At 46.5% G+C, this 19,644-nt stretch overlaps 1 protein-coding gene across 2 annotated transcripts in view; it reads right to left on the reverse strand.

Annotated features, from left to right (window-relative positions):
* The window catches only part of NDRG2 (NDRG family member 2), a 72,733-nt gene that overhangs the window by 22,429 nt on the left and 30,660 nt on the right, over positions 1 to 19,644 (reverse strand). For both annotated transcript variants that reach the window (XM_063913441.1, XM_063913440.1), the window contains exons 2-10: positions 10,597 to 10,667; positions 10,462 to 10,503; positions 8,454 to 8,559; positions 7,605 to 7,725; positions 7,350 to 7,412; positions 7,195 to 7,255; positions 4,857 to 4,943; positions 4,501 to 4,557; positions 4,318 to 4,421 (exon numbers count right to left, since the gene is read on the reverse strand). In XM_063913441.1, coding sequence (XP_063769511.1) covers positions 4,318 to 4,421; positions 4,501 to 4,557; positions 4,857 to 4,943; positions 7,195 to 7,255; positions 7,350 to 7,412; positions 7,605 to 7,725; positions 8,454 to 8,559; positions 10,462 to 10,503; positions 10,597 to 10,659 — 704 coding nt within the window. In that variant the 5' untranslated portion in view covers positions 10,660 to 10,667. The remainder of the gene's footprint in view (positions 1 to 4,317; positions 4,422 to 4,500; positions 4,558 to 4,856; positions 4,944 to 7,194; positions 7,256 to 7,349; positions 7,413 to 7,604; positions 7,726 to 8,453; positions 8,560 to 10,461; positions 10,504 to 10,596; positions 10,668 to 19,644) is intronic.

The following is a 19,644-nucleotide window of genomic DNA, read 5'->3' on the forward strand; positions in this document are numbered from 1 at the left end:
ATCCGGTGTTCAACCGCCATGCAGTTAAACGCAGCCGCGGTAAGTCTTGGAACAGACAGGGCCCCTGCTGCAGCAGGTCCCGTCTGAGCGGCAGAGGCCATGGGTCCTCTGAGATCATTTCTTGAAGTTCTGGGTACCAAGCTCTTCTTGGCCAATCCGGAACCACGAGTATAGTTCTTACTCCTCTCCTTCTTATTATTCTCAGTACCTTGGGTATGAGAGGCAGAGGAGGGAACACATAAACCGACTGGTACACCCACGGTGTCACTAGAGCATCCACAGCTATCGCCTGAGGGTCCCTTGACCTGGCGCAATATCTTTTTAGTTTTTTTGTTTAGGCGGGACGCCATCATGTCCACCTGTGGCCTTTCCCAACGGTTTACAATAATTTTGAAGACTTCTGGATGAAGTCCCCACTCTCCCGGGTGGAGGTCGTGTCTGCTGAGGAAGTCTGCTTCCCAGTTGTCCACTCCCGGAATGAACACTGCTGACAGTGCTATCACGTGATTTTCCGCCCATCGGAGAATCCTTGTGGCTTCTGCCATCGCCAACCTGCTTCTTGTGCCGCCCTGTCGGTTTACATGGGCTACCGCCGTGATGTTGTCTGACTGGATCAGCACCGGCTGGTGTTGAAGCAGGGGTCTTGCCTGACTTAGGGCATTGTAAATGGCCCTTAGTTCCAGAATATTTATGTGTAGGGAAGTCTCCTGGCTTGACCATAGTCCTTGGAAGTTTCTTCCCTGTGTGACTGCCCCCCAGCCTCGAAGGCTGGCATCCGTGGTCACCAGGACCCAGTCCTGTATGCCAAATCTGCGGCCCTCTAGAAGATGAGCACTCTGCAGCCACCACAGCAGAGACACCCTGGTCCTTGGAGACAGGGTTATCAGCCGATGCATCTGAAGATGCGATCCGGACCACTTGTCCAACAGATCCCACTGAAAGATCCTTGCGTGGAACCTGCCAAATGGAATTGCTTCGTAGGAAGCTACCATCTTTCCCAGGACTCGCGTGCAGTGATGTACAGACACCTGTTTTGGTTTCAGGAGGTCTCTGACTAGAGATGACAACTCCTTGGCTTTCTCCTCCGGGAGAAACACTTTTTTCTGGTCTGTGTCCAGAACCATCCCCAGGAACAGTAGGCGCGTTGTAGGAACCAGCTGCGACTTTGGAATATTCAGAATCCAGCCGTGCTGTTGTAGCACTTCCCGAGATAGTGCTACACCGACCAACAACTGCTCCCTGGACCTCGCCTTTATAAGGAGATCGTCCAAGTATGGGATAATTAAAACTCCCTTTTTCCGAAGGAGTATCATCATTTCGGCCATTACCTTGGTAAATACCCTCGGTGCCGTGGACAGACCAAACGGCAACGTCTGGAATTGGTAATGACAGTCCTGTACCACAAATCTGAGGTACTCCTGGTGAGGAGGGTAAATGGGGACATGCAGGTAAGCATCCTTGATGTCCAGTGATACCATGTAATCCCCTTTGTCCAGGCTTGCAATAACCGCCCTGAGCGATTCCATTTTGAACTTGAACCTTCTTATATAAGTGTTCAAGGATTTCAAATTTAAAATGGGTCTTACCGAACCGTCCGGTTTCGGTACCACAAACATTGTGGAATAGTAACCCCGTCCTTGTTGAAGGAGGGGTACCTTGATTATCACCTGCTGAGAACACAGCTTGTGAATCGCCTCCAGCACTGCCTCCCTGTCTGGGGGAGCTGTTGGCAAGGCTGATTTGAGGAAACGGCGAGGGGGAGATGTCTCGAATTCCAGCTTGTACCCCTGAGATACCACTTGTAGAATCCAGGGATCCACCCGTGAGCGAGCCCACTGGTCGCTGAAGTTCCGGAGACGGGCCCCCACCACACCTGGCTCCGCCTGTGGAGCCCCAGCGTCATGCGGTGGACTTAGAGGAAGCGGGAGAGGACTTTTGTTCTTGGGAAGTGGCTGTATGATGCAGCTTTTTCCCTCTACCTCTGCCTCTGGGCAGAAAGAACGCGCCTTTAACCTGCTTGCCTTTCTGGGGCCGAAAGGACTGTACCTGATAATACGGTGCTTTCTTTGGCTGTGAGGGAACATGGGGTAAAAATGTCGACTTCCCAGCTGTTGCTGTGGAAACGAGGTCCGAGAGACCGACCCCAAACAATTCCTCACCTTTGTAAGGCAAAACCTCCATGTGCCTTTTAGAATCTGCATCACCTGTCCACTGCCAAGTCCACAATCCTCTCCTGGCAGAAATGGACATTGCATTAATTCTAGATGCCAGCCGGCAAATATCCCTCTGTGCATCTCTCATGTATAAGACTGCGTCTTTAATATGCTCTATGGTTAGCAATATAGTGTCCCTGTCGAGGGTATCAATGTTATCAGACAGGGAATCTGACCACGCAGCAGCAGCACTGCACATCCATGCTGAAGCAATAGCCGGTCTCAGTATAATACCTGAGTGTGTATATACAGACTTCAGGATAGCCTCCTGCTTTCTATCCGCAGGCTCCTTTAAGGCGGCCGTATCCTGAGACGGTAGTGCCATTTTCTTTGACAAGCGTGTGAGCGCTTTATCCACCCTAGGGGATGTCTCCCAACGTATCCTGTCCTCTGGCGGGAAAGGGTACGCCATTAGCAACTTTTTAGAAATCACTAATTTCTTATCGGGGAAGCCCACGCTTCTTCACACACTTCATTCAACTCATCAGATGGGGGAAAAACCACTGGTTGCTTTTTCTCCCCAAACATAATACCCTTTTTTGTGGTACCTGGGTTAATGTCAGAAATGTGCAACACATTTTTCATTGCCGTAATCATGTAACGGGTGGCTCTGTTGGAATGTACACTAGTCTCATCGTCGTCGACACTGGAGTCAGTATCCGTGTCGACATCTGTGTCAGCCATCTGAGGTAGTGGGCGTTTTTGAGCCCCTGATGGCTTTTAAGACTCCTGGGCAGGCACGGGCTGAGAAGCCTGCTGTCCCACATCTGCTATGTCGTCAAACCTTTTATGTAAGGAGTTGACACTGTCGCGTAATTCCTTCCACATATCCATCCACTCAGGTGTCGACCCCGCAGGGGGTGACATCACATTTATCGGCACTTGCTCCGCCTCCACATAAGCCTCCTCATCAAACATGTCGACACAGCCGTACCGACACACCGCACACACACAGGGAATGCTCTGACTGAGGACAGGACCCCACAAAGTCCTTTGGGGAGACAGAGAGAGAGTATGCCAGCACACACCACAGCGCTATATAATGCAGGGAGTTACACTACACAAGTGATTTACCCTATAGCCGCTATATATATATATTGTATTTGCGCCTAAATTTAGTGCCCCCCCTCTCTTTTTTACCCTATTGAGCCTGGAAACTGCAGGGGAGAGCCTGGGGAGCGTCCTTCCAGCGGAGCTGTGAGAGGAAATGGCGCCAGTGTGCTGAGGGAGATAGCCCCGCCCCTTTTTCGGCGGACTTCTCCCGCTTTTATAATAATAATGTGGCAGGGGTATTTTACACATATATAGCTTCTTAGGCTATATTATGTGTGATTAGCCACTTTAAGGTACTCTAATTGCTGCCCAGGGCGCCCCCCCCAGCGCCCTGCACCCATCAGTGACCGGAGTATGTGGTGTGTACAGGGAGCAATGGCGCACAGCTGCAGTGCTGTGCGCTACCTTAATGAAGACCGGAGTCTTCAGCCGCCGATTTCCGTGAAGATCTTCATGCTTCTGGCTCTGCAAGGGGGACGGCGGCGCGGCTCCGGGACCGGACGACCGAGGCTGGGCCTGTGTTCGATCCCTCTGGAGCTAATGGTGTCCAGTAGCCTAGAAGCCCAAGCTAGCTGCAAGCAGGTAGGTTCGCTTCTCTCCCCTAAGTCCCTCGTTGCAGTGAGTCTGTTGCCAGCAGATCTCAATGAAAATAAAAAACCTAATAAATACTTTCTTTACTAGAAGCTCAGGAGAGCCCCTAGTGTGCAACCAGCTCGAGCCGGGCACAGATTCTAACTGGAGGAGGGGCATAGAGGGAGGAGCCAGTGCACACCAGGTAGTCCTTATTCTTTCTTAGAGTGCCCAGTCTCCTTCGTAGCCCGCTATTCCCCATGGTCCTTACGGAGTTCCCAGCATCCACTAGGACGTCAGAGAAATAATGGTTATGCCTTTAATGATTTTAGTAATTGGACATATTATTTTCCTTAAACTATTCGGAAATTAGAAGTTCAAAGAGCAATAAATTTGCTAAAAGACTGGGTTGCAACACCTAGAACCAAGTCCCCCCAGTGTTAAGAGTCTCTATAGAAGAAGACTATGAGGATCATCTTACCTATTGTAGCTGTTCCAGTACAGCTGGTTGTTGCTCAGAATAGGAGAGTTTAAAATGCTTGTTTTGTACTGTCGCACAGTCTCTGAATTCCCCGAAATCTCATCCTGCACAAACACAACATATCAGAAAGAGCCCACTCACCAGCAGGGTACTACAGAAACTTATGACAGCACTTCCACTTACTGCACTGAAGAGATGAGACAGAATCATTTCTGGGATCGATGATGTGAGACCTGTTAGCTGGAGTAGAGAAAGTCACATAACCATATGGTTTAAGGGATAATCACAAGAAGATTTAGTAAGGGCGAGGTCTTATGAAATGAAACCTAATGGCTGAGGATACTCAGGCAAACTGTTTCAGTCATGGATTGGAAAGATGTACATAAATAAATATTCACAGGCAGTGGACTGGGAGACACAGATTGGGAAACTGGTATTAAGTTATGTATAACAAAGAAAACAATCAGAGCAAAAAAAAGACAGTGGTATGTTGTGACACACAGTATATGGGGTGTTCTGAAAACCAGGCTCGTACTTACCTTATGTGCTGCCCAGTCCATCCAGCCTTTGGCATTGGGGTCAATGTTAAGGAGAACTAGACCTTCCACTGTGTTGGGATGTGACAGCTGTGGGAAGATCAAGAGGAGATGTGACAGGATGACAGCACAAAGACTGGAAATCACCCATTTAACAAGAGCACCAACAATTTATATATGAAAAGAATAAAAACCTTGCAAAAATGTTAAACTATGATAGATTTGGCTGTATTGCCTTTTCTGTCCAGCTAATATTAGTGTTTACTTCCATTCAGCCCCTACCTTTAGAATGTAAGCATTTGGGAAAGTCCTTCTTCCCTTTTGTACTTCCCACTTGCAGTATTCTTAACACCATTCCTTAGTCTCCTTGACCATTTCAGAAACTCAGATATGGTTTGCTTGCCCATACAATGGGTACAGGATCAATGAGAGTAGTTGCCCCTCCCCCTACAACTCACTACTGCCTGTTCCTACAAGCTACAGCGAGCCGTCCTCTCCTCCCACTTATAGTCATAGCTCCCTGTCCATACCCCATGTAGAGGACTGCATGCACCCCCCATGTAGGGGACTGCATACACCCTCCCCCAATGTAGCGGACTGCATACACCCTCCCCCCATGTAGGGGCCTGCATACAACCCCCCCCCCCCATGTAGGAGCCTGCATACACCCCCCCCCCATGTAGGAGCCTGCATACACCACCACCCCCTATGTAGGGGACTGCATACACCACCACCCCCCATGTAGGGGACTGCACCCCCCCCCCCCCCCCATGTAGGGGACTGCAAACACCCCCCCCCCATGTAGGGGACTGCATACACCCCCCCCCCCATGTAGGGGACTGCATACACCCCCCCCCCCATGTAGGGAACTGCATACACCACCCCCCCCCTCATGTAGGGGACTGCATACCCCCCCCCCCCATGTAGAGGACTGCATACACCCCCTCCCCCCCATATAGGGGACTGCATACAACCCCCCATGTAGGGGACTGCATAGACATCCCCCCCCATGTAGGGGACTGCATACACCCCACCCCCATGTAGGGGACTGCATACACCCCCCCCCCCCCATGTAGGGGACTGCAGACACCCACCTCCCCGCCCCCAATGTAGGGGAAACTGCATACACCCCCCCCCCTTCATGTACGGGACTGCATACGCCTCCCCATGTAGGGGACTGCATACACCCTGTGCATGATATTGTTATTACTAATCTCCACTTGCAGTTGAAGGTGTGTAACCCGGTTGGAATGATGGCATGTTAATGGAACTGTGGCCTACTCAGGGTTGTACATAGGCATTAATATGCCTATTTCCAAACAAGTATCTTGCACCAGCAATAGGGCTGGTGCAAGTGCACACTACTACTAAGTACAGCCATGGCCGAGCTTCGGCATAGAGGCACAAAACTCAGCATAATAAGGATTTAGCTCCTTGCATACAATGTGAGTGTAGTTCTAAATCTATTAGTTATTGGTACACAAGTTACAATTAAATTCAGTCTGCCCTCATCTAACCCGAGTGACACGGAGGGGATGACCCAGAGATTCATCACAGGATCTAATACAGAGATTTTACACTAGAAACCTATCATTCAAAAGTCAATGAATAAACTGGTTCCTGGATCCGCAGGCTGTTATTGGCAGAATCATCTTTAAGGGCTGTTCATAAACATACATATAACACAAAGCCATTCATAGATATTGGAATATGGTTACCATCCCGGCGGTCATCATACAGACATTGGGATTCCGGACGCCAGAATGCTGGCAGGGGGCCATAGGCTATTCCCACTCGCGGATGTCCATGATACCCATAGAGTGGGAATAGAGCCTGTGGCAGCGAAATGAGCCACCGAACCCGCAAGGGGCTTCGTTGCGCTCGCCCCCCTGCCAGCATTCTGGTGCCCATGATCCCGGCATCTGTATGATGACCGCCGGTATTCCGGCCGCCTGTCACCCAGCCCCAATCCATAGATATAGGAACACCAGAATTGCAATTACTAATCTGCAGACAGATAAGGTGCTAACAGTAGGGAGTTGGAGGTATGACAACAATACATAAAAGGGGAGCATGAACGAGGAATACACATTCATTTAGGGCGACAATAGAAGAAAAGGCTTTAACCTAAGCGCTACGTGATCAGAAATAAATAGAATAAATGTGTTTAGCAGATGGAAATGATAAAGTATTGCTGGTGCAGGGGAGAATTCACAATTGCAGTGCATGGAAATCTAAATAGTTAGGTTTTAATAATAATCTAGACACAATAGCAAAATTTTAAAACCTGTGATATTAAAGACGTTTCTGTAGACACTAATTCCTAGTCAGTGACATTTACCGTATATCTGGCGAGAACGTAAGCGCCGGCACCTACACCAATCCCAATAATACTGGGGAAACTGCAGTACAGAAAGATAGGTAAAGCGTTACATACAACCCAGGAAAAGGTAAGCGCAGAGTGTGTTGCAGATGTGTGTATACGGGATCACTCACTTCAGGTATTGCAGCACACATGGGATGGTTTCAGCCAGCTGATCAAGTGACGGATACTGATACCTGGATGATGTAGAGGAAACAGAGTGACTTAGCACCAGGCAGTGCAATGCACCTTGTGTTATATACATTATAATAACTTGCAACATACACAGGGGTCACATTTAATGAAAGAATACATAAGGCGGCAGAAGAAAAAGGCACACTTAGGTAGGAGTAGATATAATCTGCACAGTCCTCTTTCGCATGGCTCACCCAACAGGATAGACAGCTGCCCCCTCCTCTTGTCCTGGAGCCTCAATGTGGCAAACGACAAAATTCTTCACAATCTCATACATGTCCTCATAGTTAAAGAGAGTTTCAAAGCACATTTTATCTAAGAGAAGACAACAGACAAAGGGAGTCATAAGAGAAAGAAAGCCTCAGATGAAAGTGATCGTAAATTATATATATGATGCAGTTATTAAATTGATTAGATGTGGAAATTGAAATTATGTGAATCTCGTTAGATTTTCTGTCCTGAACCACTATGCCTAATTTTGGGAAGTCCAAGGACTCCATTCTCCAGATTTGTACAATTTATCTCACTAATTACATTGTAGCAGCTAAACCATCCACAATAAAAGGCGATCGTCCTCTTTGTGAGCAATTGGAAAAAAGTCGCCGTTAAAGGTTCATGCAGAGTGACGAAATCAGCCTATGTACCAGCCAAAAAACAAAAAGGCATACACCCTAAAGTTTTATTTTGATAACTATGGTCATCATTGTTGAGGATTAACAGGAGGGAAATTATTAATCTTGTTCTTGTAGCCAACTATATTAATAGTAATGAAATAAATGTAAGAAAAAGGAAAATAAAAATAATATATGGAAGAAGCATATAAGCAAATTTTAGAATGAGTTACTGTCCTTTTAATGTGACAGAGGATATTTGGACTCCGATAGCACAAATTGTTCCACATAATTACAGAACGTCAACCGTAGACATTGGTCATACAAATACAGATAACAAAGAACAGCCAGACACAAACAAGTTTGACAGAAACAAGACGCACACAACACTTGACAACAGGTCAGTTGAACACAGACAGCCCTCATACTCACGGTCCATCCCTACATCATGGAATGTTACAATCGCTGGCCGCTTGGGTTTGGGGGTGCCCTGAATGGTCACTGTCACCATTCCATAAGGAGTCTCGATAGAATGCTTCTACAGCACGAGATACAGAGAGGGAGATAGTGATAAGTATATACCAGAATTCCAGAACGATGGAAATACACGGAACAGAACACAATAAAAACACACTGTCATACCCAACTATAAAGGTCAAATACGAAAGAGCAAAATGTGGGTCAAGTAGTTTGAATCTATTTTTGCCAAATGCATGTTTTTTTTATCCGTTAAAGCATCACCATCTGTCGGACTGCAAATCTAGTATCTTCTGATAGGAGCAGATTGGGATTTTATGGCAGAAGTGAGGCATCTTCAAGGATGCACTCCCAGGCTCACATCATATGGAACGTGCATTTTTCAGGCGCACATAAAACTACTCAAAACAAAGAAATATAAGATAGTGACCCGTAACAAAGAATGTTGATGTCCTTAGTTTAATTCAAGAATAAACTGAACAGCTTAAATGTAGGACGTGATCCCACAGCTGTAGGAGGTTACATTTAATGTGTCTTTTCGCCTTTTCCTTTATGTTCAGATGTAGATACATCCACCTTTTATACAGTCAGCTGAGTAAGTAGGTGTGGACATTGAAATAAACTTGGTGGGTAATAGGTCACATTTGTTCAAATAAAAAAGGGTTTGAAAATCACTGTGTGCCTGCAATTTTGTGGATCTCAAGTGCATTTTCTTTAATATAAGGAACTCCTGAACAGTACGTAAACACATGACTAGAGATCCAATAAAAATACTGTATACAATGCCAAACTTTTACTGCCATATGGTAACATGCAAGGAATAACAAAGAATACTCTGCTCCCATGCTCTAACTGAAACACGTATAAATCCAATTAATGTTCGGAATAGAGACCCAGCTCTAAAAGATTTCACATAATCCGTTGTCATGTAATGTTTCTTCAGACCAGACAGCGAGATGGGTGCGCAGATGGCAAAATAACAAGATTGTGAAAATACATCTCTGATATTGGAGATTAGTATGACAGTTAGAATCATGGCCATATTTGTAGCCTGACCTAGGTCATCTAAGGTTTATAAATAAGCAGAGTTAAGCATACACGTAGTAAACATAAAAAAGTTATGACACGTATCATTTTCCCTACTGGCATACACACAGGAGGGAATTCAATTGTTTATTCGCGCCCGATCTCCCGTCTAAAGCGGCGGGAGATCGGTGGCGATATTCAATTAACCCCATTTATCGTGCTGATCGCACCCATTACACTCAGGTTTAGGCGTGCAAAGCACCTAAACCAGACTAAAGTAATGTGAGAGAGTGTGGAAAGGTCCATTTGGGCGGGCAAACGGGTCTCTCTACACGGGGGTAGCAAGCTGAAATGAACATCTCACGCCTGTTGGCAACAACATTTGAATAGCTGCAGATGGGCGCTTACGGGTGCCGGGAGCCACAATAAGAATGGAATTTGGCCCATAGTGTGGATTACACCAATAGTATGGCGATTTATAAAACAAACGTCACTTTCCTGTATTTTATTTCCCCCACAAATTACTATATGCATACAGTTAAAAAGAAAATTAGAACCAAGATTCTATGGCCCATTTGTAGAGGACTTAGAAAAGCTGTAAGGATTTGCTTTCAGGTGAAGTTGCACGCTACTCTGTACTCACTCCTGGGTGGCTATAGATGGATGAGTCAGCATAGCTTGTACCATACAGCACATGCCATTCTACAATGCCTACCTCCAAATATATAGGATTTAAAAAAAAAGTAATGGTGTTAAAAATTGTGTTTTTTTTTTAGTGTTTTCTGATTTATAGTGCCCAAAGAGTGGATCGCCATTTTTTTTTTTTTTTTTTAAACACAGCACTATTTACACACATACACAGATATACAAATCTGTGTACTTCCAAGCAGCACACACATAAAAGCCCATGGATGTTCCCCAGTGCCCACCCTCATACCTGCTCTTGCACTTGAAGTAGTTTTGCTGCAAGCTCAGCTGCCTGTTAGAAAGAGAGGAACAGGGATGTGAGTTTCATATGGAGAATCAGCTAGGTAATCAGAACAAGTAACTCTGCTCAGAGTCAGAGATTCACCTTCAAAGGGTCCAGGATAAGAGGATTATCCTCTGTTATTTGAACTTCTTGCAACTCCGACATCTCCAGATCTAGAACACATAAATATTTCTCATATTAGTAAATGTATTTCTTAACCAGCAGCACAATCAAAGAGAAATTAAAGCAAATGTTGTTTATTTACAGCAGAGGAGCTATAAAATGGTGTACTCATTACAGAACCGGACACCTCAACTCTCTTCTATTTTTAGTCTCAAGTGGACCTCCTCCATAATTCACCTCCTGTAACCTGAAATAGGATACAGCAGCATGGTACAATAGCAGGGAAAACGAAGTGTGACTTTCATAATCAGAGACTCTTGCTGGTAACAGAGATACGTAGTATCCTCATACACTCATCAGTGACTGCCTAAAATTGATGATGTACTTTTTTATGCACCCATAGTAAACCTGATGCACTGCTATGTTCAAGTTCCCACCGTATGTTTAACATACTTTAAGGGTTAGTCCTAAAACCAAGTTGGGTAAGGGACATCTGACGTCACCAGGGGGAAGAGCCACGTCACCAGGGCGAGGAGCCATGCCCGAACAGGGTACCCAAAATGTGCGCTCGCCTTGCTTCAGGCACAGTGGCTCGCTCCGCTTCGCTTGCCACCGGGTTACTAAAGGTAGTAGTTGGTGGCGTGGATAGTAGAAGAACTATCCCGCTGGCCTAGCTCCTCCCCCTGGTGATGTGGCTCCTCCCGATGACATCACAGGTCCTTTAGGCCACTTGATTCTAGCATCTACCATACTTTAAGGGACTACAGGGCACTTTCAATAAAGGATAAAAATAAGATTTTAAACCTACCGGTAAATCTTTTTCTCGTAGTCCGTAGAGGATGCTGGGGACTCCGTAAGGACCATGGGGATAGACAGGATCCGCAGGAGACATGGGCACTTTAAGAAAGACTTTAGGTATGGGTGTGCACTGGCTCCTCCCTCTATGCCCCTCCTCCAGACCTCAGTTTACTACTGTGCCCAGAGGAGACGGACAGTACGAGGAAAGGATTTTAGTTAATCCAAGGGCAAGATTCATACCAGCCACACCAATCACACCGTATAACTTGTATATTTATTAAACAGTTAACAGTATGAAAAAACAACGTAGCCTCAGTCCAAAACTGATGAAACTATAACATAACCCTTATGTAAGCAAAACTATATACAAGTCTCGCAGAAGTAGTCCGCACTAGGGACAGGCGCCCAGCATCCTCTACGGACTACGAGAAAAAGATTTACCGGTAGGTTTAAAATTTTATTTTCTCTTACGTCCTAGAGGATGCTGGGGACTCCGTAAGGACCATGGGGATTATACCAAAGCTCCCAAACGGGCGGGAGAGTGCAGATGACTCTGCAGCACCGATTGAGCAAACAGGAGGTCCTCCTCAGCCAGGGTATCAAACTTATAGAACTTTGCAAAGGTGTTTGAACTCGACCAAGTAGCAGCTCGGCATAGTTGTAGCCACCCAAGACGCGCCCACCTTCCTGGTAGAATGGGCTCTGACCGATTTAGGTAACGGCAATCCAGCCGTAGAATGCGCCTGCTGAATCGTGTTACAGATCCAGCGAGCAATAGTCTGCTTAGAATCAGGAGCACCAAGCTTGTTGGCAGCATAAAGAATAAACAGAGCCTCTGTTTTCCTAACACGAGCCGTTCTGGCCACGTAAATTTTCAAAGCCCTGACTACATTTAGGGACTCGGAATCCTCCAAGTCTCGCGTAGCCACAGGCACCACAATGGGTTGGTTCATATGAAAAGATGACACCACCTTAGGCAAGAACTGAGGACGGGTCCGCAATTCCGCCCTATCCATATGGAAAACCAGATAGGGGCTTTTATGAGACAAAGCCGCCAATTCCGACACTCGCCTAGCCGAAGCCAAGGCTAATAACATGACCACCTTCCAAGTGAGATATTTTAACTCCACCGTTTGAGGTGGTTCAAACCAGTGCGACTTAAGGAGACTCAACACCACGTTAAGGTCCCAAGGCGCCACCAGAGATATAAAAGGAGCCAATTCTTTTTGAAAGAAAATGGATAAGGCCGAAATCTGAACCTTAATGAAGCCTAATTTTAGGCCCAAATTCACTCCAGCCTGTAGGAAGTGAAAGAAACGGCCCAGATGGAATTCTTCCGTAGGAGCATTCCTGGCCTCACACCAAGAAACATATTTCCGCCATATCCGGTGATAATGCTTCGCTGTCACGTCTTTCCTAGCCTTTATCAGAGTAGGAATGACCTCATCCGGAATGCCCTTTGCCGCTACGATCAGACGTTCAACCGCCATGCCGTCGAACGCAGCCGCGGTAAGTCTTGGAACAGACAGGGCCCCTGTTGCAACAGGTCCTGTCTTAGAGGAAGAGGCCACGGATCTCCCGTGAGCATTTCCAGCAGATCCGGATACCAGGTCCTTCTTGGCCAATCTGGAACAATGAGAATCGTTCTCACTCCTCTTTTTCTTATTATTCTCAACACCTTGGGTATGAGAGAAAGAGGAGGAAACACATAGACCGTCTGGAACACCCACGGTGTCACTAGTGCGACTACTGCTACCGCCTGAGGGTCTTTTGATCTGGCGCAATACCTCTGCAGCTTTCTGTCGAGGCGGGACGCCATCCTGTCTATCTGGGGCAGTCCCCACAGACTTGCAATCTGTGCGAAGACTTCCTGATGAAGCCCCCACTCTCCTGGATGCAGGTCGTGTCTGCTGAGGAAGTCTGCTTCCCAGTTGTCCACTCCCAGAATGAACACTGCTGACAGTGCGCTTACATGATTTTCCGCCCAGAGAAGAATCCTGGTGGCTTCCGCCATTGCCACTCTGCTCCTTGTTCCGCCTTGGCGGTTTACATGAGCCACTGCGGTGATGTTGTCTGACTGGATCAGAACTGGTTGGTCGCGAAGTAAGGTCTCCGCTTGACGTAGGGCGTTGTATATGGCCCTCAGTTCCAGGATGTTGATGCGAAGACAAGTCTCTTGACTTGTCCAAAGTCCTTGGAAGTTTCTTCCCTGTGTGACTGGTCCCCACCCTCCGAGGCTCGCGTCCGTGGTCACCAGGATCCAGTCCTGAATGCCGAACCTGCGGCCTTCTAAAAGGTGAGCACTCTGCAGCCACCACAGGAGAGATACCCTGGCTCTGAGGGACAGGGTGATCCGCTGATGAATTTGTAGATGTGACCCGGACCACTTGTCCAATAGGTCCCATTGGAAAGTCCTTGCATGGAATCTGCCGAAGGGAATGGCTTTGTATGTTGCCACCATCTTTCCCAGGACTTGAGTGCAAAGATGTACCGACACTTGTCTTGGCTTCAATAGGTTCTTGACTAGAGTCATGAGTTCCTGAGCTTTTTCTATCGGAAGAAAAACCCTTTTCTAGTCCGTGTCCAGAATCATGCCCAAGAAGGTCAGACGAGTCGTAGGAACCAGCTGCGACTTCGGGATGTTGAGAATCCAGCCGTGTTCCCGTAACACCTTCAGTGAAAGTGACACGCTGTTCAGTAACTTCTCTCGTGATCTCGCTTTTATGAGGAGATCGACCAAGTATGGGATAATTGTGACACCCTGCTTGCGCAGGAGCACCATCATTTCCGCCATTACCTTGGTGAAAATCCTCTGGGCCGTGGAAAGCCCAAACGGCAACGTCTGAAATTGGTAATGACAATCCTGTACCGCAAATCTTAGGTACGCCTGGTGGGGTGGATAAATGGGAACATGAAGGTATGCATCCTTTATGTCCAGAGATACCATAAAATCCATAAAATTCCAGGCTGGCGATGACCGCTCTGAGTGATTCCATCTTGAACTTGAACCGTTTTAAGTATAGGTTCAGGGATTTTAAATTCAAAATGGGTCTGACCGAACCGTCCGGTTTCGGGACTACAAACAGAGTTGAGTGGTAACCCTTCCCTCTTTGAAGCAGGGGAACCTCGACCACCACTCGTTGAAGACACAATTTGTGAATCGCATTTAACACTATCTCCCTTTCCAGGGGAGAAGTTGGTAGAGCCGATCTGAAAAACCGGCGAGGAGGCACCTCTTCGAATTCCAGCTTGTATCCCTGATAAACAATTTCTATTGCCCAGGGATCCACCTGTGAGTGAACCCAGATGTGGCTGAAAAGTCGAAGACGTGCCCCCACTGGGGCGGACTCCCCCAGCGGAGCCCCAGCGTCATGCGGTGGATTTTGCAGAGGCCGGGGAGGACTTCTGTCCCTGGGAACTGTGTTGTGCAGCTTTTTTCCTCTGCCCTTACCTCTGGCAAGAAAGGACGATCCACGTACTCTTTTGCTTTTATTTGAACGAAAGAGCTGCATTTGATAATGTGTCGCTTTCTTAGTCTGTGAGGGAACATAAGGCAAAAAATTCGATTTACCTGCCATAGCTGTGGAGACGAGGTCCGAGAGACCTTCCCCAAACAATTCCTCACCCTTGTAAGGTAAAACCTCCATATGCCTCTTTGAGTCGGCATCACCTGTCCACTGCCGGGTCCATAAGACTCGCCTAGCAGAAATAGACATAGCGTTTATTCTGGAACCCAGTAGACTAACGTCTCTTTGAGCATCTCTCATATATAAGACAGCATCATTTATATGCCCTAGGGTCAATAAAATGGTATCCTTATCTAGGGTCTCAATATCCGCTGATAATGAATCTGTCCATGCTGCTACAGCGCTACAAACCCAGGCCGACGCAATTGCCGGTCTGAGTAATGTACCAGAATGTGTGTAAATGGACTTCAAGGTATCCTCCTGCTTGCGGTCAGCAGGATCCTTGAGGGTAGCCGTATCTTGGGATGGCAGCGCTATCTTTTTTGATATGCGTGTCAATGCTTTGTCTACCCTAGGGGAGGATTCCCACCGTATCCTGTCCGTTGGCGTGAAAGGATACGCCCTAAGAATCCTTTTGGGAATCTGCAGTTTTTTGTCTGGAGATTCCCACGCTTTTTCACACAACTCGTTCAACTCATGTGAGGAGGGAAAAGTTACCTCAGGTTTCTTTCCCTTATACATGTGTACCCTTGTGTCGGGGACAGTGGGTTCCTCTGTGATATGCAAAACATCTTTTATTGCAATAATCATATAACGAATACATTTAGCCACTTTTGGCTGTAACTTTGCATCATCGTAGTCGACATTGGAGTCAGAATCCGTGTCGGTATCTGTGTCTCCTATTTGGGATAGTGGGCGCTTTTGAGACCCCGAAGGTCCCGGCGACATAGGGACAGACATGGGTTGACACCCTGACTGTTCCCTAGCTTCAGCTTTGTCTAATCTTTTGTGCAATAAATTTACATTAGCACTTAAAACATTCCACATATCCATCCAGTCAGGTGTCGGCGCTGCCGACGGAGACCTCACATTCATACGCTCCCCCCTCCTCCCTAGGCGAGCCTTCTACCTCAGACATGTCGACACACGCGTACCGACACACCACACACACAGGGAAACTTATCTGAAGACAGTTTCCCCACCAGGCCCTTTGGAGAGACAGAGAGAGAGTATGCCAGCACACACCCCAGCGCTATATGACCCAGGAAGAAACACAAAATGTTTACCCAGTAGCGCGTTTTTATATGTATATGCGCCAATTATGTGCCCCCCCCTCTTGAAAACCCTCTGTCACCGTGAGTAAGCAGGGGAGAGTCCGGGGAGCTTCCACTCAGCGCTGTGCTGTGGAGAAAATGGCGCTGGTGAGTGCTGAGGGAGAAGCCCTGCCCCCTCGGCGGCGGGCTTCAGTCCCGCTCAAAAATCATAAAAAACTGGCGGGGGCTCTTTATATACATGTACAGTGCCCAGCTGTACATGTGTATATGTATTTTTGCCAAAGGAGAGGTTTATATGCTGCCCAGGGCACCCCCCTGCGCCCTGCACCCTTACAGTGACTGCCGTGTGTGAGGTGAATGGGAGCAATGGCGCACAGCTTTACTGCTGTGCGTTACCTCTGTGAAGATCAAGAAGTCTTCTGCCGCCTCTGAAGTCTTCTTTTCTTCTCATACTCATCCGGCTTCTATCTTCCGGCTCTGCGAGGAGGACGGTGGCGCAGCTCTGGGACGGACGGCGAGGGTGAGACCTGCGTACCAATCCCTCTGGAGCTAATGGTGTCCAGTAGCCTAAGAAACAGAGCCTTGAAACTCACAGAAGTGGGTCTGTTTCTCTCTCCTCAGTCCCTCGATGCAGGGAGTCTGTTGCCAGCAGGCTCCCTGAAAATAAAAAACCTAACTAAAATTCTTTCTGACAGGAAACTCAGGAGAGCTCCCTGTAATGCACCCAGTCTCCACTGGGCACAGTATCAAACTGAGGTCTGGAGGAGGGGCATAGAGGGAGGAGCCAGTGCACACCCATACCTAAATTCTTTCTTAAAGTGCCCATGTCTCCTGCGGAGCCCGTCTATCCCCATGGTCCTTACGGAGTCCCCAGCATCCTCTAGGAAGCAAGAGAAATAAGATTTTTGGTACTTAACACGAAGGCCCTTATTCAGTACTGGTCGCAATAGTTGTGCGTGCACGGTGTGCTGCACAGCGTGTGCGTAGACTTTCACAGTTCAATCGCATCCTGGCAGGATGTGATCGCACTGTGGATGACAGGGACGGGTGTCAGAGCAGCGTTTAGGGGGAAGTGGTCTGGACAAAACAAGCATGTTCGGGCCGTTTTTTTAGGGGCGGCTGCGTGACATCACATGCGGCCGCTGCAGGGTAAAACATGGCGCAGATGCGCCTACATATGCAACCATACTGCGTATGCAGGGGTCTTCCTCTAATTCCAGATTCTGCAAATGAATTGTGATCGCATCACTGGGAGATAATTAGCATGCTGGGCAGCCTTGCCCTGTGCTGGGCAGCCCCCAGCATGAGAATTTTTCAGTAGCAGATTTTGCTTTGTAGCGGAATCTGCCACTGAAGCTGAATGGCGGCCTAAATCTCATTTTCAGAGTCCATCTGGGGATCACTTCTTGACCATGAGGTACAGTGAGGGTTGAAGAGCGAACACTTAATAGGTAAAATTTTGTAGCATATAAGCTCCTCCCCTATAAGCCCATCCGGTGTTTGAAATTAAAAAGCCCTAAGCATGGGTTGAAGAAAAAAAGGACAGAATCACATCCTTCTCACACGCACAACAATATTTAACAATAAGAACCAAAATTATTTTCTCCTTCAGCCATCTAGGGGACACTTCTTGTTCATGGGGATCTACAAAAGCCATCCCTAGAGGAGAGTATGCTCAGCCTTTGCTGAAAACAATACTTTGTATCTAGGGATGCTTTGTTTTGATGCAAAGTCATGAAATCTGTAGAATGTAGTGAATTTTTTGAATGGAGGAGCATGCAGCTGCTCTGCAGATACCACCGAGTGGAATGAGCAGAGATCACAGCTGGAATGGGTTGTTCAGCTCCAATACACCTGATGAATAGTAGCCCTGATCCATTTGGCTACAGTCTGTAACCACTTTTCTTACAGTCATAAAGGACAAGTAAATTCTATTTTTCTTACACTGGTTGTCCTCTCCAGATAAGTCTTAGCACTCACTGGGTAGGATGTAATGAAGTCCGAGTTTGGGGGCTGTGCGGGATGCTGTCCGAACTCGGACGTTTTTTTAAAAGGCGCAATCTTGTACAAGGCTAAAACATGCCTTGTGCAGGACTGCGCCTTTAAAAAAAAAAAAAAAAAAAAAGTCAAAATTCACCCAGCATCCCTTGGACTTTACATCCTGGCCACTACGTCTAACAGACAACTTACCATGATCTATTGTTTTACTTGATTTAGCAAAATGTATGGGATTACAATTTCTTAAAATGAAACGCAGGCTGCACTATAGAATGAAAAGAAGGTAGTGTATGTAATACTGCCCTATCTTCAGGAATTACCATAAATGAAGGTCTAAAATATAAAGCACCTAATAATGAAACTCTTCTAGTTGAGGATATAGCTTAACAGAGAACATAAATTCCAAGTGACCCAATTAAGGTCTACCTCCCGCAGAGGTTCAAAGGGCGGTAACTGAAGCGTTGTCAGCACCAGATTTAGATACCATGGCTTTATGAGATGCTATATGATGCTGTGTATGTAATAAGCCCTGCAAGAAGGTCTTTACTTCTGGGATCAAAGTCAATCTTCTTTGAAAATAAATTGATACCTGTACCTTAAGGGAACCTAAGTGAAGACCCAACTCAAGGCTGCTTGGAGAAAAGCAAGTAGTGGTAACAGGGGAAGGGTAAAGTGTGAGATACCTCACAGGACAAAAGGTATTACAGGTTGAGTATCCCTTATCCAAAATGCTTGGGACCAGAGGTATTTTGGATATCGGATTATTCCGTATTTTGGAATAATTGCATACCATAATGGGATATCATGGTGATGGGACCCAAGTCTAAGCATATGGTTCATATACACCTTATACACACAGCCTGAAGGTAATTTTAGCCAATATTTTTAACAACTTTGTGCATTAAACAAAGTGTGTGTACATTCACACAATTAATTTATGTTTCATATACACCTTATACACACAGCCTGAAGGTCATTTAATACAATATTTTTAATTATTTTGTGTATTAAACAAGGTTTGAGCACATTGAGCCATCAGAAAACAAAGGTTTCACTATCTCAGTCTCACTCAAAAAATTCCGTATTTCGGAATATTCCGTATTTCGGAATATTTGGATATGGGTTACTCAACCTGTATATTATTTCTATGGTCAATAAGATATGTATTGTCCCAAATTGAACTGACAATTTCAATAATGACTTCAATTCCTAAAAATTAGACCATCCATGACACCTGTAGGTGCTCCCTTCTAGGTGTCTGCTCTTATGGCCTGCCAGTGGTGCTCCCGAGAGACACATTTACAATTTGAGGCTAAAGAAGAGAAAAACAAAACAAAAAAAAGGGACTCTGTGTGGGGGCAGAGTCCCTTTTTCCCCCTCTTATTTCTTCTCAAATTGTAGAAAAGCAAGAAGGCAAGTGAGGAGAGGAATAGGAAACTCTTAGCTTCAAGAGCAATGCCATTAAATTTAACTGATGAATGTCTTGACAA

This window comes from Pseudophryne corroboree, chromosome 1 (assembly GCF_028390025.1).
Source record: "Pseudophryne corroboree isolate aPseCor3 chromosome 1, aPseCor3.hap2, whole genome shotgun sequence".
NCBI lineage: Eukaryota > Metazoa > Chordata > Amphibia > Anura > Myobatrachidae > Pseudophryne > Pseudophryne corroboree.